This window comes from Mus musculus, chromosome 17 (assembly GCF_000001635.26).
Source record: "Mus musculus strain C57BL/6J chromosome 17, GRCm38.p6 C57BL/6J".
In the NCBI taxonomy this organism is placed as follows: domain Eukaryota; kingdom Metazoa; phylum Chordata; class Mammalia; order Rodentia; family Muridae; genus Mus; species Mus musculus.
In genome coordinates this window covers 71,847,232-71,864,597 of record NC_000083.6, presented here as the reverse complement: position 1 = coordinate 71,864,597, position 17,366 = coordinate 71,847,232, and the positions used below count along the sequence as shown (strand labels likewise).

General features: G+C 43.2%; 1 protein-coding gene across 22 annotated transcripts in view; it reads right to left on the bottom strand.

Moving 5' to 3' along the window:
* Positions 1-387: 387 nt before the first annotated feature.
* Clip4 (CAP-GLY domain containing linker protein family, member 4) overlaps positions 388-17,366 on the bottom strand; it is a 94,537-nt gene continuing 77,558 nt past the window's right edge. For 9 of the 22 annotated variants that reach the window (XR_001782131.2, XM_006525144.3, XM_006525149.3 and 6 more), the window contains 2 exons: positions 14,634-14,706; positions 6,247-8,370 (listed from right to left, as the gene is read on the bottom strand). Coding sequence is in view for 17 of the 22 variants with exons in the window: in XM_006525144.3 (XP_006525207.1) it covers positions 8,049-8,370; positions 14,634-14,706 (395 nt within the window). In the remaining 5 variants the exon portion in view is untranslated. Of the gene's footprint in view, positions 840-6,246; positions 8,371-14,432; positions 14,707-17,366 lie in introns of those variants that run through there. The other 13 variants (XR_003952214.1, XM_030250146.1, XM_030250147.1 and 10 more) reach the window with 7 other exon arrangements.

The following is a 17,366-nucleotide window of genomic DNA, read 5'->3' as shown; positions in this document are numbered from 1 at the left end:
TTCAAGGCAAGGCATTCATTGAGGAGTCTCCTTCCTCGCTACCACAAGACTGGAGAGCTCCTCCTTTTAGATGCCTTTGGGTAGCAAATGCTAAAAGCCTGTTTTCAATGGTGTTCCTTTGTAACATAGCTGGAAACAGAAACTCCAAAGGACAGCCAACAGCAACATCCCCAAAGGTAGGAAGATGAAGGCTGTAGGTGAATTTCCTACAACTTAAAATACCTGGCATTTGGTTTTAAGAAATCAAATCTATTTCGCTTTATTTTCAAAGTATTATTTGTGTAGACTTTCAACGACCTCAAGAGAAGTCACTGAAACACAGCAGCCCTTCCTCCTCCTGTACATTCCGATAAGCAGCCGGCGACTGTGATAAAAAGACACGAGGCTGAACGTGACAAGGGGTTTTGCTTTGTCACAACAAGGCACATGAAGAGAGAGATCACAAGACTCTCAGGCAATTCTTAATTCCCTAAACTCCATTCCCTTCTAGAAAAAAACATGAGAGCATGGGGGAACTCCAGCCGTTTTATTAATACTCCTAGCCCACTGGGATGCACTCTGGGATTACGAGAGGCTCATGTTCATCAGCATCATTAGCACGTTGGGATGAAGCCTTCTGCTGTGCTCTCTTCTGCTCTGTCTCCCACGCAAAGCAAGGCCCCTTCTCTCACCCTCAATATGAGACTTGCAATGAGCATCCAAACTCACTCTTGAGTCCATCCCGGAGAGGGCGTTTTCCCCATAGAAGAGGACATCGGTGCTTATCCTTCCAGAGCACTGTCAGAGCCACTGCCATTGGCACTGTTGACTGGGTTTTAGCACGGACCCCTTCAGTGACGCTGTGGGGGAAGATAAGAATGACTTGAAGCTAAGCGTATAATTTTAACATGATTCAGTTTCGTGTCCGTCTGATTTGATTTGTTATATGAAAAATAGTAATTAGCTCATAGTCCTCAGTGAGACAAACGCACTTGGGCCAAGCTGGAGAGCTCTTTGAGGCTGAGGGCTTAGTTTCCCTCAGTCTGACTCAGTGCAGGGACACACAGCATCAGACATTCAAAGCCCTAAGCTTTAGAAATGCTAAAGTTCAAATTCAGCACAGGGCAGGCAGACTTCTGAGAGTTTCTATTTGACCTCATTGATCTAGTTGAAATAACTGATAACTCACCCCATCTGAGGGTCAAACTCATCCTAACTAGCCTATCAGGCTATACAGCTGTGCAACCATCTATGAAACATTAATATCTGGGATCACCCAGGCCTCTACAGCTGAACTTAATGCAGATTTGTGAGCATCTCTGCAACAATACTGGAGATCAGTAAGAGCAGATTATGTTTAAACCAATAGCTGCCAATACTCAAAAATATCTTACACGCTCCAGGTCCTCCTCAGCACACCACGACCACACACTTTCTTATTGGACATGTTCAATAAAGTGGGTGATGGGACTCAGTACTAGTTTCTCATTATGACAATTCTACTCACAGACAGGAAAAAAAAAAAAGATGAAAGGGAAACCCCCCAGCCCTCCATGCTTCTCCCTTGACTAAGGGTAGGAAACAGAAAGATGTGTTTCCATTAAACATAATGAAACCACATTTAATGGCAGAAACGTGGGCTTGTCTACTCTAGTCTCCCTGTGTGCATACTCAGGTACAAAGCATTCGTAAAAATTGTAATAGAAACTTTTTTAAGCCTAGGTAAAGGCATCACACACACCACACTACAGTGGACTCTTAACACATCTGATAAGCTTGGTCAGCCCAACCATGAGACTTTGAATTCTGTAAGTTTTTCTTGTGCTGCCCTTGACACTTGACCTCCTTCAATCCTTCTCCGCCCCCCTCTTCCACAGGATTCTCCAGCTCCACTTAATGTTAGGCTGTGGGTCTCTGCATCCATTCCACAAGCTCCTGGGTGAAGCCTCTCTGGCGACAGTTATGCTCAGATCCTGGTGTAGCCATTAACTAACCTAGACCCATAGGGGCTACTGGAGATTGAACCACTAACCAGAGAGCATGCATGGGACAGACCTAGGTCCTCTGCACATATTAACAGTTGTGTAGCTTTGTCCTCATGCGGGACAGTGAAACAGGAGCAGGGGCTGTCTCTGAGTCCATTGCCTGCCTCTGGATCCCTTTCTCCTAACTGGGCTGCCTTGTCTACCCTCAATAGAGGAAAACACATCTAGTCTTGGCAACTTGATATGCCAAGGCTGGCTGGTATCCATGGGAGGCCTCCCCTTTTCTGAGACTGGGAGGAGGGGTGGACGGGAGGATGGATGAGGAGAGGGAGGGACTAAAAGGAAGGAGGTGAAGCTGCATTCAGGGTGTAAAGTAAATAACTTAATAAAAAAAAGGCACAAAAAGAAATAAAAAATAAATGACTTTTGTATAGCCAAGCTTCTTACGCTGTAATGAGGACTGATGTACCAACCAAAAGACCTTAACTTAAAAACATATGAAAATATGAACAAATGTACTTGTATTATGAGTAAGCAAATAGAATGGAGCAAAGGGCATAATGTAGTTTTAAACTTTTCTATGGGCTCACAATGGTGTATTATATACTGAATGTCTCAGAGTCAACTATCTAGGTAACAAATGTCTAACCAATAGTTAAAATCACTCAGTAATGTTTCACAATTAGAATGATCCTAACATATTATGTTTCTAGCCATTGGTCAATGAATTTAAGTACTAGTAGCACAAATTCTAAACAGATTCAAACTCAAAACTCTAAGAGAAATTATTTAGCATTAGAGACCAATGTGTTTGTGTTGTGTGTAGCTTTGCTGCCCAGCCTGAGCTCCAGGGACAGGCCGAATTACCAGCCCCCACCCGGCTTCACTTGAATCCACTGATAGCACATACACACACACACACACTCACACACACACACTCTCTCTCACACACACACATTGTTTATTTTCAACTTGCCTTCTGTCACAATTGCTGGGCGCCACTATCTGCTGCCTGGAAAAGCATGTCCTGATCAATATTCTTATCTCCGCACCTCCCACCTGCCCTAACTTTAGTTGCTCAGTTGAATATAGTCCCTGCTAACCATACCTGACCACCCACTGTAGGAGCAGTCTGTGTGGCCATTCCGTTTCGAGATCTCATGTGGCTGGTTACCTTTTCTCCACCAGAAGCATGGCAAACTCTATCTCTCTTCTCCTTGAGCCTTCCTGCTTTATTTATTTTTATTAGATATTTTCTTCATTTACATTTCAAATGCTATCCCCAAAACCCCCTATACCCTCCCCCTGCCCTGCTCCCCAACCCACCCACTCCCACTTCCTGGCCCTGGCATTCCCCTGTACTGGGACATATGATCTTCGCAAGACCAAGGGCCTCTCCTCCCATTAATGGCTGATTAGACCATCCTCTGTTACATATGCAACTAGAGACACAGTTGGGGGGTTGCGGGGGGTAAATGGTTAGTTCATATTGTTGCTCCTATAGGGTTTCAGACCCCTTTAGCTCCTTGGGTACTTTCTCTAGCTCCTCCATTGGGGGCCCTGTGTTCCATCCAATAGATGACTGTGAGCATCCACTTCTGTATTTGCCAGGCACTGGCATAGCCTCACAAGAGAGCTATGTCAGGGTCCTGTCAGCAAAATCTTTCTGGCATATGCAATATTGTCTGGGTTTGGTGGTTGTATATGGGATGGATCCCTGGGTGGGGCCGTCTCTAGATGGTCTTTCCTTCCATCTTAGCTCCGAATTTTGTCTCTGTAACTCCTTCCCTGGTTATTTTGTTCCCCATTCTAAGAAGGAAGGAAGTATCCACACTTTGGTTTTCCTTCTTCTTGAGTTTCATGTGTTTTGCAATCCTAAATCAGATAGGGGACTGATATCCAATATATATAAAGAACCCAAGAAGATGGACTCCAGAAAATCAAATAACCCTATTAAAAAATGGGGTACAGAGCTAAACAATTCTCAACTGAGGAATACCAAATGGCTGAGAAGCACCTGAAAAAATGCTCAGCATCCTTAATCATCAGGGAAATGCAAATCAAAACAATCCTGAGATTCCACCTCACACCAGTCAGAATGGCTAAGATCAAAAATTCAGGTGACAGCAGATGCTGGTGAGGATGTGGAGAAAGAGGGACACTCCTCCATTGTTGGTGGGATTACAAGCTGGTACAATCACTCTGGAAATCAGTCTCTGGTGGATGGACAAAGTACTACCGGAAGATCCAACAATTCCTCTCCTGGGCATATACCCAGAAGATGTTCCAACTTGTAATAAGGACACATGCTCCACTATATTCATAGCAGCCTTATTTATAATAGCCAGAAGCTGGAAAGAACCCAGATGCCCCTCAACAGGAATGGATACAGAAAATGTGGTACATATACACAATGGAGTACTACTCAGCTATTAAAAACAATGAATTTATGAAATTCTTAGGCAAATGGATGCATCTGGAGGATATCATCCTGAGTGAGGTAACCCAATCACAAAAGAACACAGATGGTATGCACTTACTGATAAGTGGATATTAGCCCAGAAACTTAGAATATCCTTGAGCCTTTCTGTTTGCCTCCTGGGACCAGAAGTCCTGCCTATCCCTTCTGCTCAGCAGCTGACCCATGGCATTGACAGATCAAGAACCAGTAGGGGAACAAGACCTTAGTATCATAACTGCCCCCTACATGTTTATGCTTTCATCGGATATAGTTCACTCTCTCCATGAGAATGACATAGTGCCATGATCTAAACTGGTCACACCACAGACAGGATGCTGTCCCGGTGACCGTCTTCTCCCCTTCATTCCCTCTGCCAATTCACCATCTTTGTTTCTTACTTCCCCCTCCTCCAGGAGGTTTGGGGAAGAATGTCCTCCATAGGCTCATGGGTTTGAACACTTGGTCCCCAGATGGTGGTGCTGTTTGAGGGAGGTTTAGGACGTCCTGCCTTGCTCATTTGTTCTGTTTCAAGCACGCTGTCAAAGATGGCGTCTTTAGTGTCCTGTTCCTGCCTGCATGTCTCTCCACCACCATGGTGATAACTGACTCTAGTCCTTCCAGAGACATAAACCCAGATACACTCTTTCCTCTTTAAGTTGCTATGGTCAGAGTGTTTGTTTTATCACAGCAACAGAAAGGTGACTAAGACACAGGGCAGAGATGGTACACCGCACAGGAACCACTCTTGTCCTCTTCCTTCCTGCCTAGTAAAATGAGCCTGTCCCATGACCTGATCTTTCTGTCTCACCTCTGTGATGCTCGGCATTTTACTCCATCAATGCATCCCATGCCTCTTTTTGTTGAACAGGCTTTGTGGAGTAGCAGGCAGGTGCTGAGGACTGACCTAGGTGTGAGGATGAACTGATGGACGAAGCTATCAAAGCCCACCCCTCCATCCAGGGCCAGAATGGGAAGTGAGCAGAAAGGCGAGTCTTTTGGAGAGAGGTGAAGCGTGTGGGGTATAAGCACAGCAGCAGCCTGAGAAGTAGGGGGTCCGTGGGAAGTGGGAGGAACATCAGAAGTGGGAGGAGCATGGGGAGATGATGGGCATGAGACACTCGGAGTCCACTTTCACCTGTAAAGGAATCACTTGAAATAGAACATTTTTGGATGCTAAAAATCACCCCTCACAACTTTCTAACAATAACAACAAACCATAGAATCACATTCTTGAGCAACTCCTCATTGATGCTGAAGAAGGGTGGCTAAAGTCATAATTCTTGGTGAGTAAGAAGCATGAAACTTCTGGACATGTCAGAACCAATGCACTTATGAACAGACTCACACCAGCTGTGTCTGTCTGCACACCATCAAGCCAGAAGAAGTGAGGGAGGGGTCCACATACCCATCCACCCCCAAGTCAAGGAGCTACTAGCAGTTGATGGCTGCTGGGGCCATCAGTTTTCTTCAAGGGGGTTTGCTCTTGGAAAGTTGTCTGTGTTCTAGTAGATGGTCCTATACCCATACCCATATGGGCACTGCTAGATAGAATTAGTGAGTTATAAATAAATAAATAAATAAATAAATGGCATTTGTGGGGGTGGGGAGCCATGGTGAGGGCATTGGAGATGGGCTACAAGTAGGGTATAGGGAGATATGACCAGAACACATTGCATACATGTATAGTAATAAGGACCTGTAAGACTCTTTGTTATAAGGACAGGTGAATTCTGAGCCCTTATATGAGGGATGGGAGCTCAGATCACACAGTCCCTGAGACACTGAAGACAACTCCAGAGAGGGTAAAAGACACAGCACCGCTCCAATAGCTTCCCTCTTTATTAATATTCAAGAAGTGAATCTGAATGACATTTAATAAGCAAAACACAAAAGAAAACACCTAGCTTGTACATGTAGCATACATAAGCACATACATTATATCCCCATCTAAATGGGAAAAGAACAACTGTTTTTTTTTTTAACCTCAAAAATAACATCAGTGTTGGCATTGCTGTCTCTAACATACATTATTAAATACTATTTATTAACAGGAAGAACTACAGACTCACTACAGTCGTGGATTTTATATTATGGTATAAATAGCTCTTAAGAAATCATCTATATAATAAAATAAGTTCACTTTTGAATTGCAGCAGTCATTTTCTTCAGTCAATAAAAATATTCCTGGATTATAAAGCAGCTTGAATTTGCAAATATATTTCAGGAAAATAACTCTATTTTGAAATACCACACTTTTTTTTAAAAAAAAAAAAGGCAATAAAGTGACCAGATTTAGATTTAAGATAGTATATTGCAAAATATCAGCATAGTATATGTCTGAGCAAAAAGCAAGTTCCATTTGGAAGGATACTTTTAATTTCATAAAGCAAACTGTTCCAATATTAGTGTGGTACTTTCAAGTCTAAATATTTACAATAGTGGATAAGTCTTTACACGTAACAGGACAGAAACTTCAATACGTAACACAAGACCCATGTGTAACATTATTATATCACTATCATGAAGCTTAGTTTAACATGTGCCCACGACAATGAACAACCAGCCGTGGCTCTGCAGCTGTGTAACGGGCACAACTCAGCAGCTACAGCTTACTCCCAACCCCACCCCAAGCCCAGACACCATGAACATCCACACGGATAACACACCCGGCCCAACATATTTTCAATATATTCTGTGAAATACTTCTTTAAAGTTTTTTTTTTCTTTATATCCCAGGAGGAAATGAAGGCAAAGTCTCAGAAAGTAAAAAGTGCATCATGTGTCAAAAGTGCTGTGCGTGTTGGGAACTTAAGTTAAATTAAGTGTGCAAAAAAGGTTCTGCCTCGAGCTCACAAGCCTGACTGCAAGTCTCCTGTAGTGCGTTCAGGTGGGGCTGCAGAAGGGAAACCTGAGGCCACACTGTGTGCTGAGGCACGCACTGAGTCAGGAGGCCCTTGTTCACGCTCAGCGGTGTTAACCAGCCAGTGGTTCAGGTGAAGGAGATCTCTGTGGTTGTCAATGGGAGCAAGGCAGAGCCAGACATCACCCGGTACTCACCGTCCTCCCAGGTTCTAACTGCTCATGGGAGCCTATCCCGGAAGGGCCAATGAGCCTATCAAAAAATATAAAAGATACACCTGCTGTCTTGTGCCTGCTCTCTAGGTACTTTTTAGTAACAGACCACAGAGGATGGAAAGGAACATTCCAGAACAACCTAACAGGGAATGGGTCGTGTGAACATCCGGAAGCTGGTGGTGAAAACTTTCACTCTGTGAAGAACGTATACCGTGTGCAAAACTGAAGCCCGATGGCAAAGGAACCACAACATATTGCTAAGTAGCGTGTTCTTTTTTTTTTTTTTTTTTTTAAGTCCCAAAATTTTCTTGGGACCTAACTTTTTTTTTGTTTTTTTTTTTTAAAGTGCTCATTCTGATTATTTTCAAAAGAACCATGACCCTCAAAGTTCATACCTGTGTTCCTTTGGATATTTTTATGAAGGTCGCTCTATTTTCAGCTGTCACATAATAGCTAAGTAAAGTAAACCCTTTGTCATAGGCCTTATTTTTCATCTAGCACATATATATATATATATTCAGAGAAGCTCAGCGCTTCAGGCGGTTAACTCAACAATTCTCATCAATGAGCTTTGACCCACTAATCCCGCGGTAGGTCACTCGGCTTGGTCTAACCAGCACTCCGTAGTTCGGCTTACAGGTGAAATAGCGCTTGTCACCCACAGCACCGTCATTTTTCCCCTTGGCACTTCGGAGCTCTAGTCCAAGCCAGATGCCCGAGGCAAAGTCCGTGGGACCCACGTACCTAACCGTGGCCATTTCGTTAGAGCTTGTGAGCAGGACCTGAGACCCCTCGTGGAGCTTCACGGTCCCCTCCAGACCACCTGCCGTGGTGGAACTGCTCCAGCTGCGGCGCAAGGTGGTCTTGGTCCTGTCCGGAGGGAAAGCAAGAATTGGACTTAGGTACTGGAGTCACGGGATGCAGTTTCCACATCCGTTCCTGCTGCCACCTCCACATTCATTTAATTTACAAAAGAGAAAAGTATAGTACATTTACAAAAGAGAAAAGATAGTAACTTTACTATTTTTATTTCTGAGCAGCTAAGTATTAGTTGTTTTTATTTAGTTAGTTTTACTTTCCTATCCTTCAGAAGAATCTTAATTATAGATAGAAGACTTCTTCCGAATGCCCTTTCCTTTTGTTTTTCTATTGTCACAAGATAATAGCCTTTATTTTAATGTCATCATTTCTCCTTAATTAAATATAAAAGGCAATTTCTATTCTTACAGTAAAAGGACACTTGGAATTTTTTCTTTATTTTTGAGATTCTAATTTTTAAAATTGGAAATGGCCATATTAGGAATATACTTCCAATTTCTAAAATTTTTCTCTTTTGAATCTTTTAACAACACCCTTAAAAATATATATTCACACACACACACACACACACACACACACAGAGAGAGAGAGAGAGGCGGGGAGGGAGAGAGAGGATTTCAGAGAACAATTAGGAAAATTACACATAACTTTAATTAGTTTCAGTAAGTTGAGGAAAAGGAAATGGTATTCTGAATGTGATTTCACTTTAAAATATTTTCACATTAAAACAATCTTAAAACCTACAGCTTTAGAAAATAAATTTTAGGTCTTTCCCATGAACTCCAGCTGCCTCCCTTCTGCTGGCAAGAGAGAGTCTGGGCTCTGCTCAATACCATTCCTGCCCTTCTACAACAGCCTCTCCTACAGTGTAGGTAGGTACCTCTTAGCACCTGCCACCTACCTGACTGGAACAAAGCAGGCCTGAGATTGGACTACCCTCAGGGGCCCTCCCTCTACCCATACTGCCCCCAGGGCCCCTCCCCTCCCCAAACTGCCCCCAGAGCCCCTCCCCTCCCCATACTGCCCCCAGGGCCCCTCCCCTCCCAAACTGCCCCCAGGACCCCTTCCTCTACCCATATTGCCACCCAGTACCCCTCCCCTACCCATATTGGCCCCAGGGCCCCTCCCATACCTGTACTGTCCTCAGAGCCCCCTCCCTACCCACACCAGCACCTCTCTGTGTCCACAGGAGGCAGTAGACCCTGATATTCATGACAGACACTGTTGCCCTCTCACTTGGGAAGTCCAGATGGCTATTTAGTGCCTGCCAAGGAAACCACAAGTCTTCCACTTCAAGCCCCTGGTTTCTTCTTCCCTTCCTTTCCCTCCCCTCCCTTCCTTCCACCCCCCCCTCCCCTCCTCTCCCTCCCCCCTTCCTCATCTCCTCTCCTCTCCTCTCCCACTGTGCTGTGGCACTGCTACCTAAACTGGAAAATGGTATTTCCAGTGCCACTGGGCTGTGGCACTGCTACCTAAACTGCCTAAGATCTAAGAGAAGCAGCGGGGGCCCACTTCTTTCACCCTTTGTCTTTTCAGCATTTTTAACGGATTAACTCATTGTGTATCTGAGCGCATCACGTGTTCGTCTGTCTGTACATGTGTCTGCTGAGAAAGCATGGGTGCTTTCTGCGCTTTCCATGGACTCTTTTGAAGCCATTCTCACTCTGAACTCATGGCTGGAAGCCATCAAGTCCCAGCCATCCTCCTGACTCTACTCACCTTAGAGCTGAGGTTATAGTTTCCTGGTATACCTGACTTCTGTGGGTGCAAGATCTGAACTCTAGTCTTCTTGATTGTGATGCAGAGCTGAGAAGGCTCTAACCCCCTGTGCCACCTCTCCAGCTCCCATTCTCTACAGTTTTAAATACACTACCACACACAGTACCTTGTTTGTTTCTATTAGGCACCCAGTAAAAAACGAAGACAATTTACAATTTATAGCTAGGACACCAGAGCTCAGAGACTTTTCTAAACCATGCCTTCCAAAATATGAAGAAATTGTAATCGGGAAATACTTTTAAAGCCCAATATGGCCGTCCACGTGTAACTCCAATGCTTAGGAGGCAGCGGCCAATTGTTCAAGCACAACCTCAGCTATGCCGGCCGTGGGGAGGTCTGGCCAGCATGGCTATAAGGTGAAACCCTGCCTTAAAACAGAAATAAGGAGCCAGGCAAGGTGCCTTATGACTGTAAGACAAGCAGCCAGGGGGCTGGAGTCAGGGGATCGGGAGTTCAGGGCCAGCTTGGACAACATGAAGAACTATTTCAAAAAGGAAAGAGGGGTAAAAGGAAGAAAGGAAGTGAATAGAATCAAAGCATTTACAATTATTTATCCCATCAAATGTAAAATGCAATGCACAGAAACAAATTTTTACTGAACGCACAAAAGCAACATATGAGTTCTACTCCTACACAAAACATCCATTCCCTCGGTCTCCAAACTCACACCAAATGGATGCTTTTTGTAGCCTGACGAAGCTGCCGACATTTTTCAGAAAAATCATGGCAATAGGCTGTATTTTCTGAACACCCACCAAGTGCCTGACACCTCATACAATCTCAGCCTCACACAGCCAGGAATTTCACTGTCTCTGTTTTCTACATTTGCTCTGGAGTATGAATAATTAAAAATCAGCAGCACCACGTTGATCAGTCATCAACAACCCCCTTTCCAACACAGATTCCTCCAGGCAAACACCACACCAGTAAGTTTGCAGAACCGTCCAACGGGCACACGGCTGAGTCCTGCCAGTGTCCAAGTCTAATGTTCCCACGAACAGTAATCAGAAAACACTGCACCCTAGAGTTCCATCATCAAGACTCGTAAAGAATAACTATGGTTTCAACAGAAGCGTATTTCCACTGAGGACTTAAAGCATTATACTGAGCAGGAGGGGAAAGTGGGCGCCTTGTCTCCTCATCTGAGTGGGAATCCTTCATATTTTTCTCCACTTAATAGGATGGTGGCTTTTGGTTCGCCATATCTAGTCTTTATTGTTTATGTTCCCTCCAGTTTTTATCCCAAATGGTCACTAGATTTTTACCTGAAATGAACAAGTGTAACTATGTGCAGATGACATGATTCTATATATGAAGGACCCCAAAATCTCCACCAGGAAACTCCCAGAACTGACCAACATGCAAAGCAACGGGGTAAGTTATACATCAGAATATCAAAACCAACATCCTTCCTATTAAAGACAGCCTGGTAAGGAAACCATGAGGACAGCCACATTCACAAGTCAACAAACCAACCCAGAATAAGCCTACCATGACAGCCACATACACTGAAAACCTTATGACCCTGAAGAAAGAGATAGAAGATGGAGAGACCTCTCATCTCATGGATTGTCAGGATTAATATCCTGAAAACAGCTACTGCACCCAAATTAATATACAGATTCAATGCAGTCCATATAGAAATCCCAATGCAACTCTAAGCAGAAACTGAAAACAAACCACAATCTTAACATTCACATGGAAACAAAAAAGACCCTAAATATCCAAAACGACCGTGAACAATAGAAACTCTGCTGGAAGTATCACCACCCCTCACTTTAACTTATCCTAGAGAGCCATGGTGAAAACACACAGCGGTGGCACAAAGCCAGGCACACTGAGCAGGTGCGGCAGAACCAGGAATCCAGATATATCCAAGCTCCTGTACCTACAGCCACCTGGGTTTTTACAAGGATGCCAAAATACACACTAGAGAAATGACAGTATCTTCAACAAACAGTGCTGAGAAAACTGGATGTTCACATAAAGATTGAAAGTTGATCCTTCTCGCATCCCCCCGCACACAGATCAATTTCAAAGCAGATCGAAGATCTTAACATTAAAACCAAAACACTCAGAGGGCTAGGAGAGAAGAGGACAAAGCGTGCTTCAGGACACGGGCTGAGGAGAGAGAGGACTTCCTGTTGGGAACCAATGATCAACGAGTGGAACTGCAAGGAATGAAAGTTTCTGCATCACAAAGCAAACCTTTAATCCAGTGAAGAGGCAGTCCACAGGCAGAGAGACAGAGATAGAGATGGACAGAGACGACAGAGATGGATAAATAGATGGATAAATAGATGGATAGATATAAAGAGACAGACAAATAGAGACAGATTGATGATAGATATAGATAGATGATATAGAGATGGATATATATAATTACATATATATAATTGGCATATGTGTGTGTGTCTAGAATATACAAAACAAAAAACAAAAAAAAAACAACTAAACATGCAATAGACAGACATCCCTTTTAAAAGGTGGGCAATGGAACTGAACAAAGATTTCTCAGAAAATGCAATGGCTAAGAAATATTTTTTAAAGTATTCACCATCCACTCTTTGCCATCAGGGAATTGTAAATTAAAGCTACTTTGAAGGGGCTGGAGAAAAATCTCAGAAGTTAGGAGCACTGGCAGCTCTTCCAGAGGATCCAGGTTCAATTCCCAGCACTCACATGATGGCTCACAAGTCTGTAACTCCAGTCCTGAGGGATCTGATGCCCTTTTCTACCCCCATTGGGGTATGCAAACTGTACACAGACACAAATGTAGGTAACACATTCACAAAACAAAAACTTAAAATAACTATTATGAGTTCCATTATCTTTAATATTTTTATTTTTAATGTTTCCTGTATTTTATATGTATGGACTTTTAGCCTGCATGTTTGTCTCTGTGTCACAGTATGCACAGTGCCTGCGGAGGCTAGAAGCAGGAATTAGAGCCCCTGGGACTGGACTCAATCATAGAGAGCTAGTGTTCTTAACTACTGAGCCACCTCTCCAGTCCCAGTTTCATGTTTCTTGATGGGTAGGATCTGAGGGAAATGAACCATTATGCAGTGTCGGTGAGAGTTCAAACAGGTACAGCCACTATGGAAATCAGTCTGGCTGGTCCTCAAAAAATCACAACGGCAACAACTACCATGTGACCCAGCTACAACTCCTGGGTATGTGCCTACTACAAAGGCACGTAGGTATTTGTCTGTGTCTTGTTGCTAAATTCATGTCAGTGAGGATGTGAACAGGCAAGATACCAATCAACTGATGAACAGATAAGAATATGGTACTCCTGACACAATGGCATCTTATTCATCCGTAAAGAAAAATTAAATTGGAAAATTTGCAGGCAAATCAATGGAACTGGAAACCATGACACTAAGGTAACCCAGACCCATAAAAGACAAATATCACCTGTTCTCATTTACACAGAGATCCTAGCATTGGAACTTTATATCTGCTTAACTTGGAGTGTCTATGAAGCCAGAAAGCTATAAATGGACCATTGGTGAGGGTGGGGGAGGATTTTCAGAGAGGCGGGAATAACAGATGAGTTTATATGAATATAAAATAGGCACAGTGGATTTAAGAAAAGAAGATATGAATTTGGAAGGGAGTATGGGATGGGTCTAGAAGGGAATAAGGGTGAATATGATCAAAATATACTGTGCGCATGTGACATTCTCCAAGAACTCATAAAACATATTCATCCATGAGAACTTCAATTTCCTGTTCTTTCTATAGGAAGCGGGTAAGCGCTACCAGCTGTTTCTCCTGTCTGCAGCCCAAGGTGTGCACTGGGCCTGTTGCTGTGTCCTTGCCAGTGGGCAGCACTGGGCCTCCTCCCTCAGTCTTCTGTTGGTGTCATCCTCTTGCTCACCAACCTCCGCACCAGTCCTGCTGCTCTCTGTCCCCAGAATCCTCTCTGTGCAGGCAGTCTCTTCTCAGTCCTGTCTTCCATTCTGCCTAAGAGCCCTTGAATATCTCCAGTGCATTGGAGAATAAAGTTACTGTCCTTAATCTCTCGGCTATTTGAGCAGGAAATCCGATTTCAGACTCCAAATCCGTGATGGATTTGAGGAGTGTACGCTACTAGGGGGAAGCCAAAGCATTTAAAATAATAATAATTCTGGGAGTGCCTTTTGCAAATGGGCCTTATATTTCTTTATTTCTTGCATGCATGACTGAGCATGTTAAATCAGATCTGATTAACTCAGTAAACAGGAGTTCAAAATCAACCTTTCTTACCCAATGAAAACAAAGTGAATTCCCCTGGCTTCTATTAGCAGCCATACTAACCTCGTAGAAGAGAAGACACACACAGTGGGCTGCTTTTAGCCACTTGTGACATGTTTAATTGAGCTTTTAAATGAGGGAAGAAGAACTCAACACACGGGTCACACCTTCTCTCTCACGTGCTAACATTCTACCAAGCGGGGTGTACGACACAAAACTCCATTTTTCTTCCTTCACAGAATCCTGGCATGTTCATCTTGAAAGGCAGTTTTCTAAGGCTTCTCAATACTCACTTGGCAAAAGCATTTCTCCTGTTAATCTCTTTTTGAGAAGAAGCAGAGGTGGTGCTGAAACTTCTCCTAAAACCTAAATGTGAGAGTGAAGGACAGAAGAGGAAAATACGTCACATGATTTCAGCCTTTACAGTGAGTTCTTTTTAATCACTTCTATAGTGTTCCAGGACACCAAGAGGTTTGTTTGTTTTGTTTGCTTTGTTGTTTCCTGGAGAAAACGGCTATGCAGCCGTTCTTCTAAGATAAAAATTCTCCATCTTATAGGGAAGTGCCTTCAATTCAGGAAGTAAACAGCTCAACTCCATCAGGAAGTCCCTGAAACTGACCAGATACAATACATCCCTCCCTCGCTCCCTCCCTGAGCATGCACAGGTGGAAGAGACAGAGAGACCTGACCCACTGCCTGAAAGCTATGAAGACTATCTAAGCTGCTGGAAAAAAACACTCTCCAGCCTGTTGAGCTAACTGCAGGCTGTGCGCTGTGCTCCAAGTTTCTACCTTTCATGAGCCATCTGTCACCTACTCTGGGGTGGGCTTTGGGTGACGCAGATGTCTCTGATCACTTCTGCTCCTATCAATAACCTTTCACTCATATTTCTGTAAGTGGCCTCAATAAAACTCATTGGTTCACCAAGATGGGCCTTGGTGATCTCCTTACTGTGCTGTGTTGTCGGTTCCTACCTAGGGTGAGTAAACACCTGTTCACATCTCCCCGGGAACAGCATCACACAGTGAGATGAAGGCACATGCACACCCAGAACACAGCTGCAGGTTGGATTTCTAGACCATTTCTCATCTTTGCCTTCCCCAGCAGGCTCTGCTCTCACGGGGATAAGTGATGAGCACAGCATGACTCTCAGAGCTTTCTCCTATAAGATTTCTTGAAAACCAAATAATGCCAAATCACACATTGATCAAGTGGATTCAGTAATGATGAAATATTACAGTCTTGATAATTATATAAAAATGGTGTTTTTTTTTAAACTGTCATAAAAAATATTCCAAGAACACCGGACAATAAACTTCAGAGTCCTCATTGGGGCCACACCCACCCCTACACAAAAGTTCAAATATTAAGAAACTCCCCAAATGGAAGACTTTAAAAGAGAAAATTAATGTTCAATTCTGGCAAATCAGAAGTGCTGAACAAATCTCTTGATTAAAATAACTCCAACTTAAAACAACTATAATTTTATAGAATATACTGTTGCTAACTCAAAGTCATATTCCCCCCCACCCCCCGCCAGTGTGTGTGGTGTGTGTGTATGTGTGTGTGTGTGTGTGTGTGTGTGTGTGTGTTCGTGCACACATGTGCACACAGGGACACACCCCAGACCGCCAATGTACAATTTCAAAGAGGCCAAAGCATAAAAAAGAAAGGAACCAGGAGAAGCTGCTAGGCCCCCAGTGTTCTGGGGCGGTAGAGTTTGCTGGGAAATGCACAAGTCAGTGTATCTGAAGGCATCAAAGCACTGCCATCTATAAAATTCTAATTAAACAAGCATCTCTCAGTGATAAATTAGAAAGTCACAAGAAGAGGAGACATCATAAATCAGGCTCAACAGACACAGGGTGTAGAACCAGACGTAACAAAGCTTCCGACATTAAACGAGTTAGCACACAGTGATAGATAATACTTAAGATGTTAAGGACCTGAGAGGCAAGCTTGAGAGCAGACTGGAAAATGAATAGCAGTGAGATGTGCAAAAGGAAAAGACATTTTGGTGATTATTAATAGGGCGGCTGGATCAAGCAGTGGAATAGACACAGTTGAAGAGAGAAACAGGAAATGGATAAGGCTAAAGGCATGTTACCAAAGGGACAACCTGTAGCAGGTATATTCAAGACTTGCTTAGATGCCAATCTCCAGAGCTAGGAAGACCCAGAGTGTCAAACAGGATTAGCAAAAAGAAATTTCCACCTGTATATATCCAAATAAAACTGCACAGTAGAAAGGGAAGACGCCTTCAAAGCATCCAAAACTAACAAAAAGGCAAGATAAACTACCTACAACATCGAGGACTGATCAGATACTGGACTTCTTACCCATGATAGCAGCCTAACCTTTCTGTCTACAGGGAGAAACTTCCAAAATTCTATATCCAGTAAAAAATGCCACTGGAAAGGACAAACAACAACAACAAAAAGTATACATAGGCAAAAAACCCAAAGTTATCCTAAGAGGAAGTTATGAATATAAATGAGCAAACATAGAAGTGAAATAAAATATTACAGAGAAACTATTATAATAATGTCTACTTTACAGGAGTGCTAAAATATAGAACCAAGACATCTCAGCTTCTAAGGATTCAAATTGTATAGGAAGAGGGTAAGAATGATTGACTTTAAGCAGTGTGAAGTGTGTACATTAAAGGATCTATGGTAATTGCTAAGAAGCATATTCAGAGTGCAGCTCATACACAGTAGGGAAGTAAAGAGTGCAGAAAAAGAAAAGGTAGGAACACACACAGAGCAGAGTCGAGCAGGAAGCAAGAGCTGGGCATGGTGCTGCATACATACCACAATCCCAGCACGGAGAGGCAGAAGCAATGAGAGAAGACCTCACTGACTTCAAGGAATTCTAAGTTAGTCGGGACTATGCAAAGATGCTGCATCAAAAACAAAATAAAGCAAAACCAATGACAACAACAAAAACAAACAAAACAAAAACAGAAAACAGCCACTATTTATGACTTGGATTAAGGGAGTTTGCTGTGCAATCATGAAGACCAG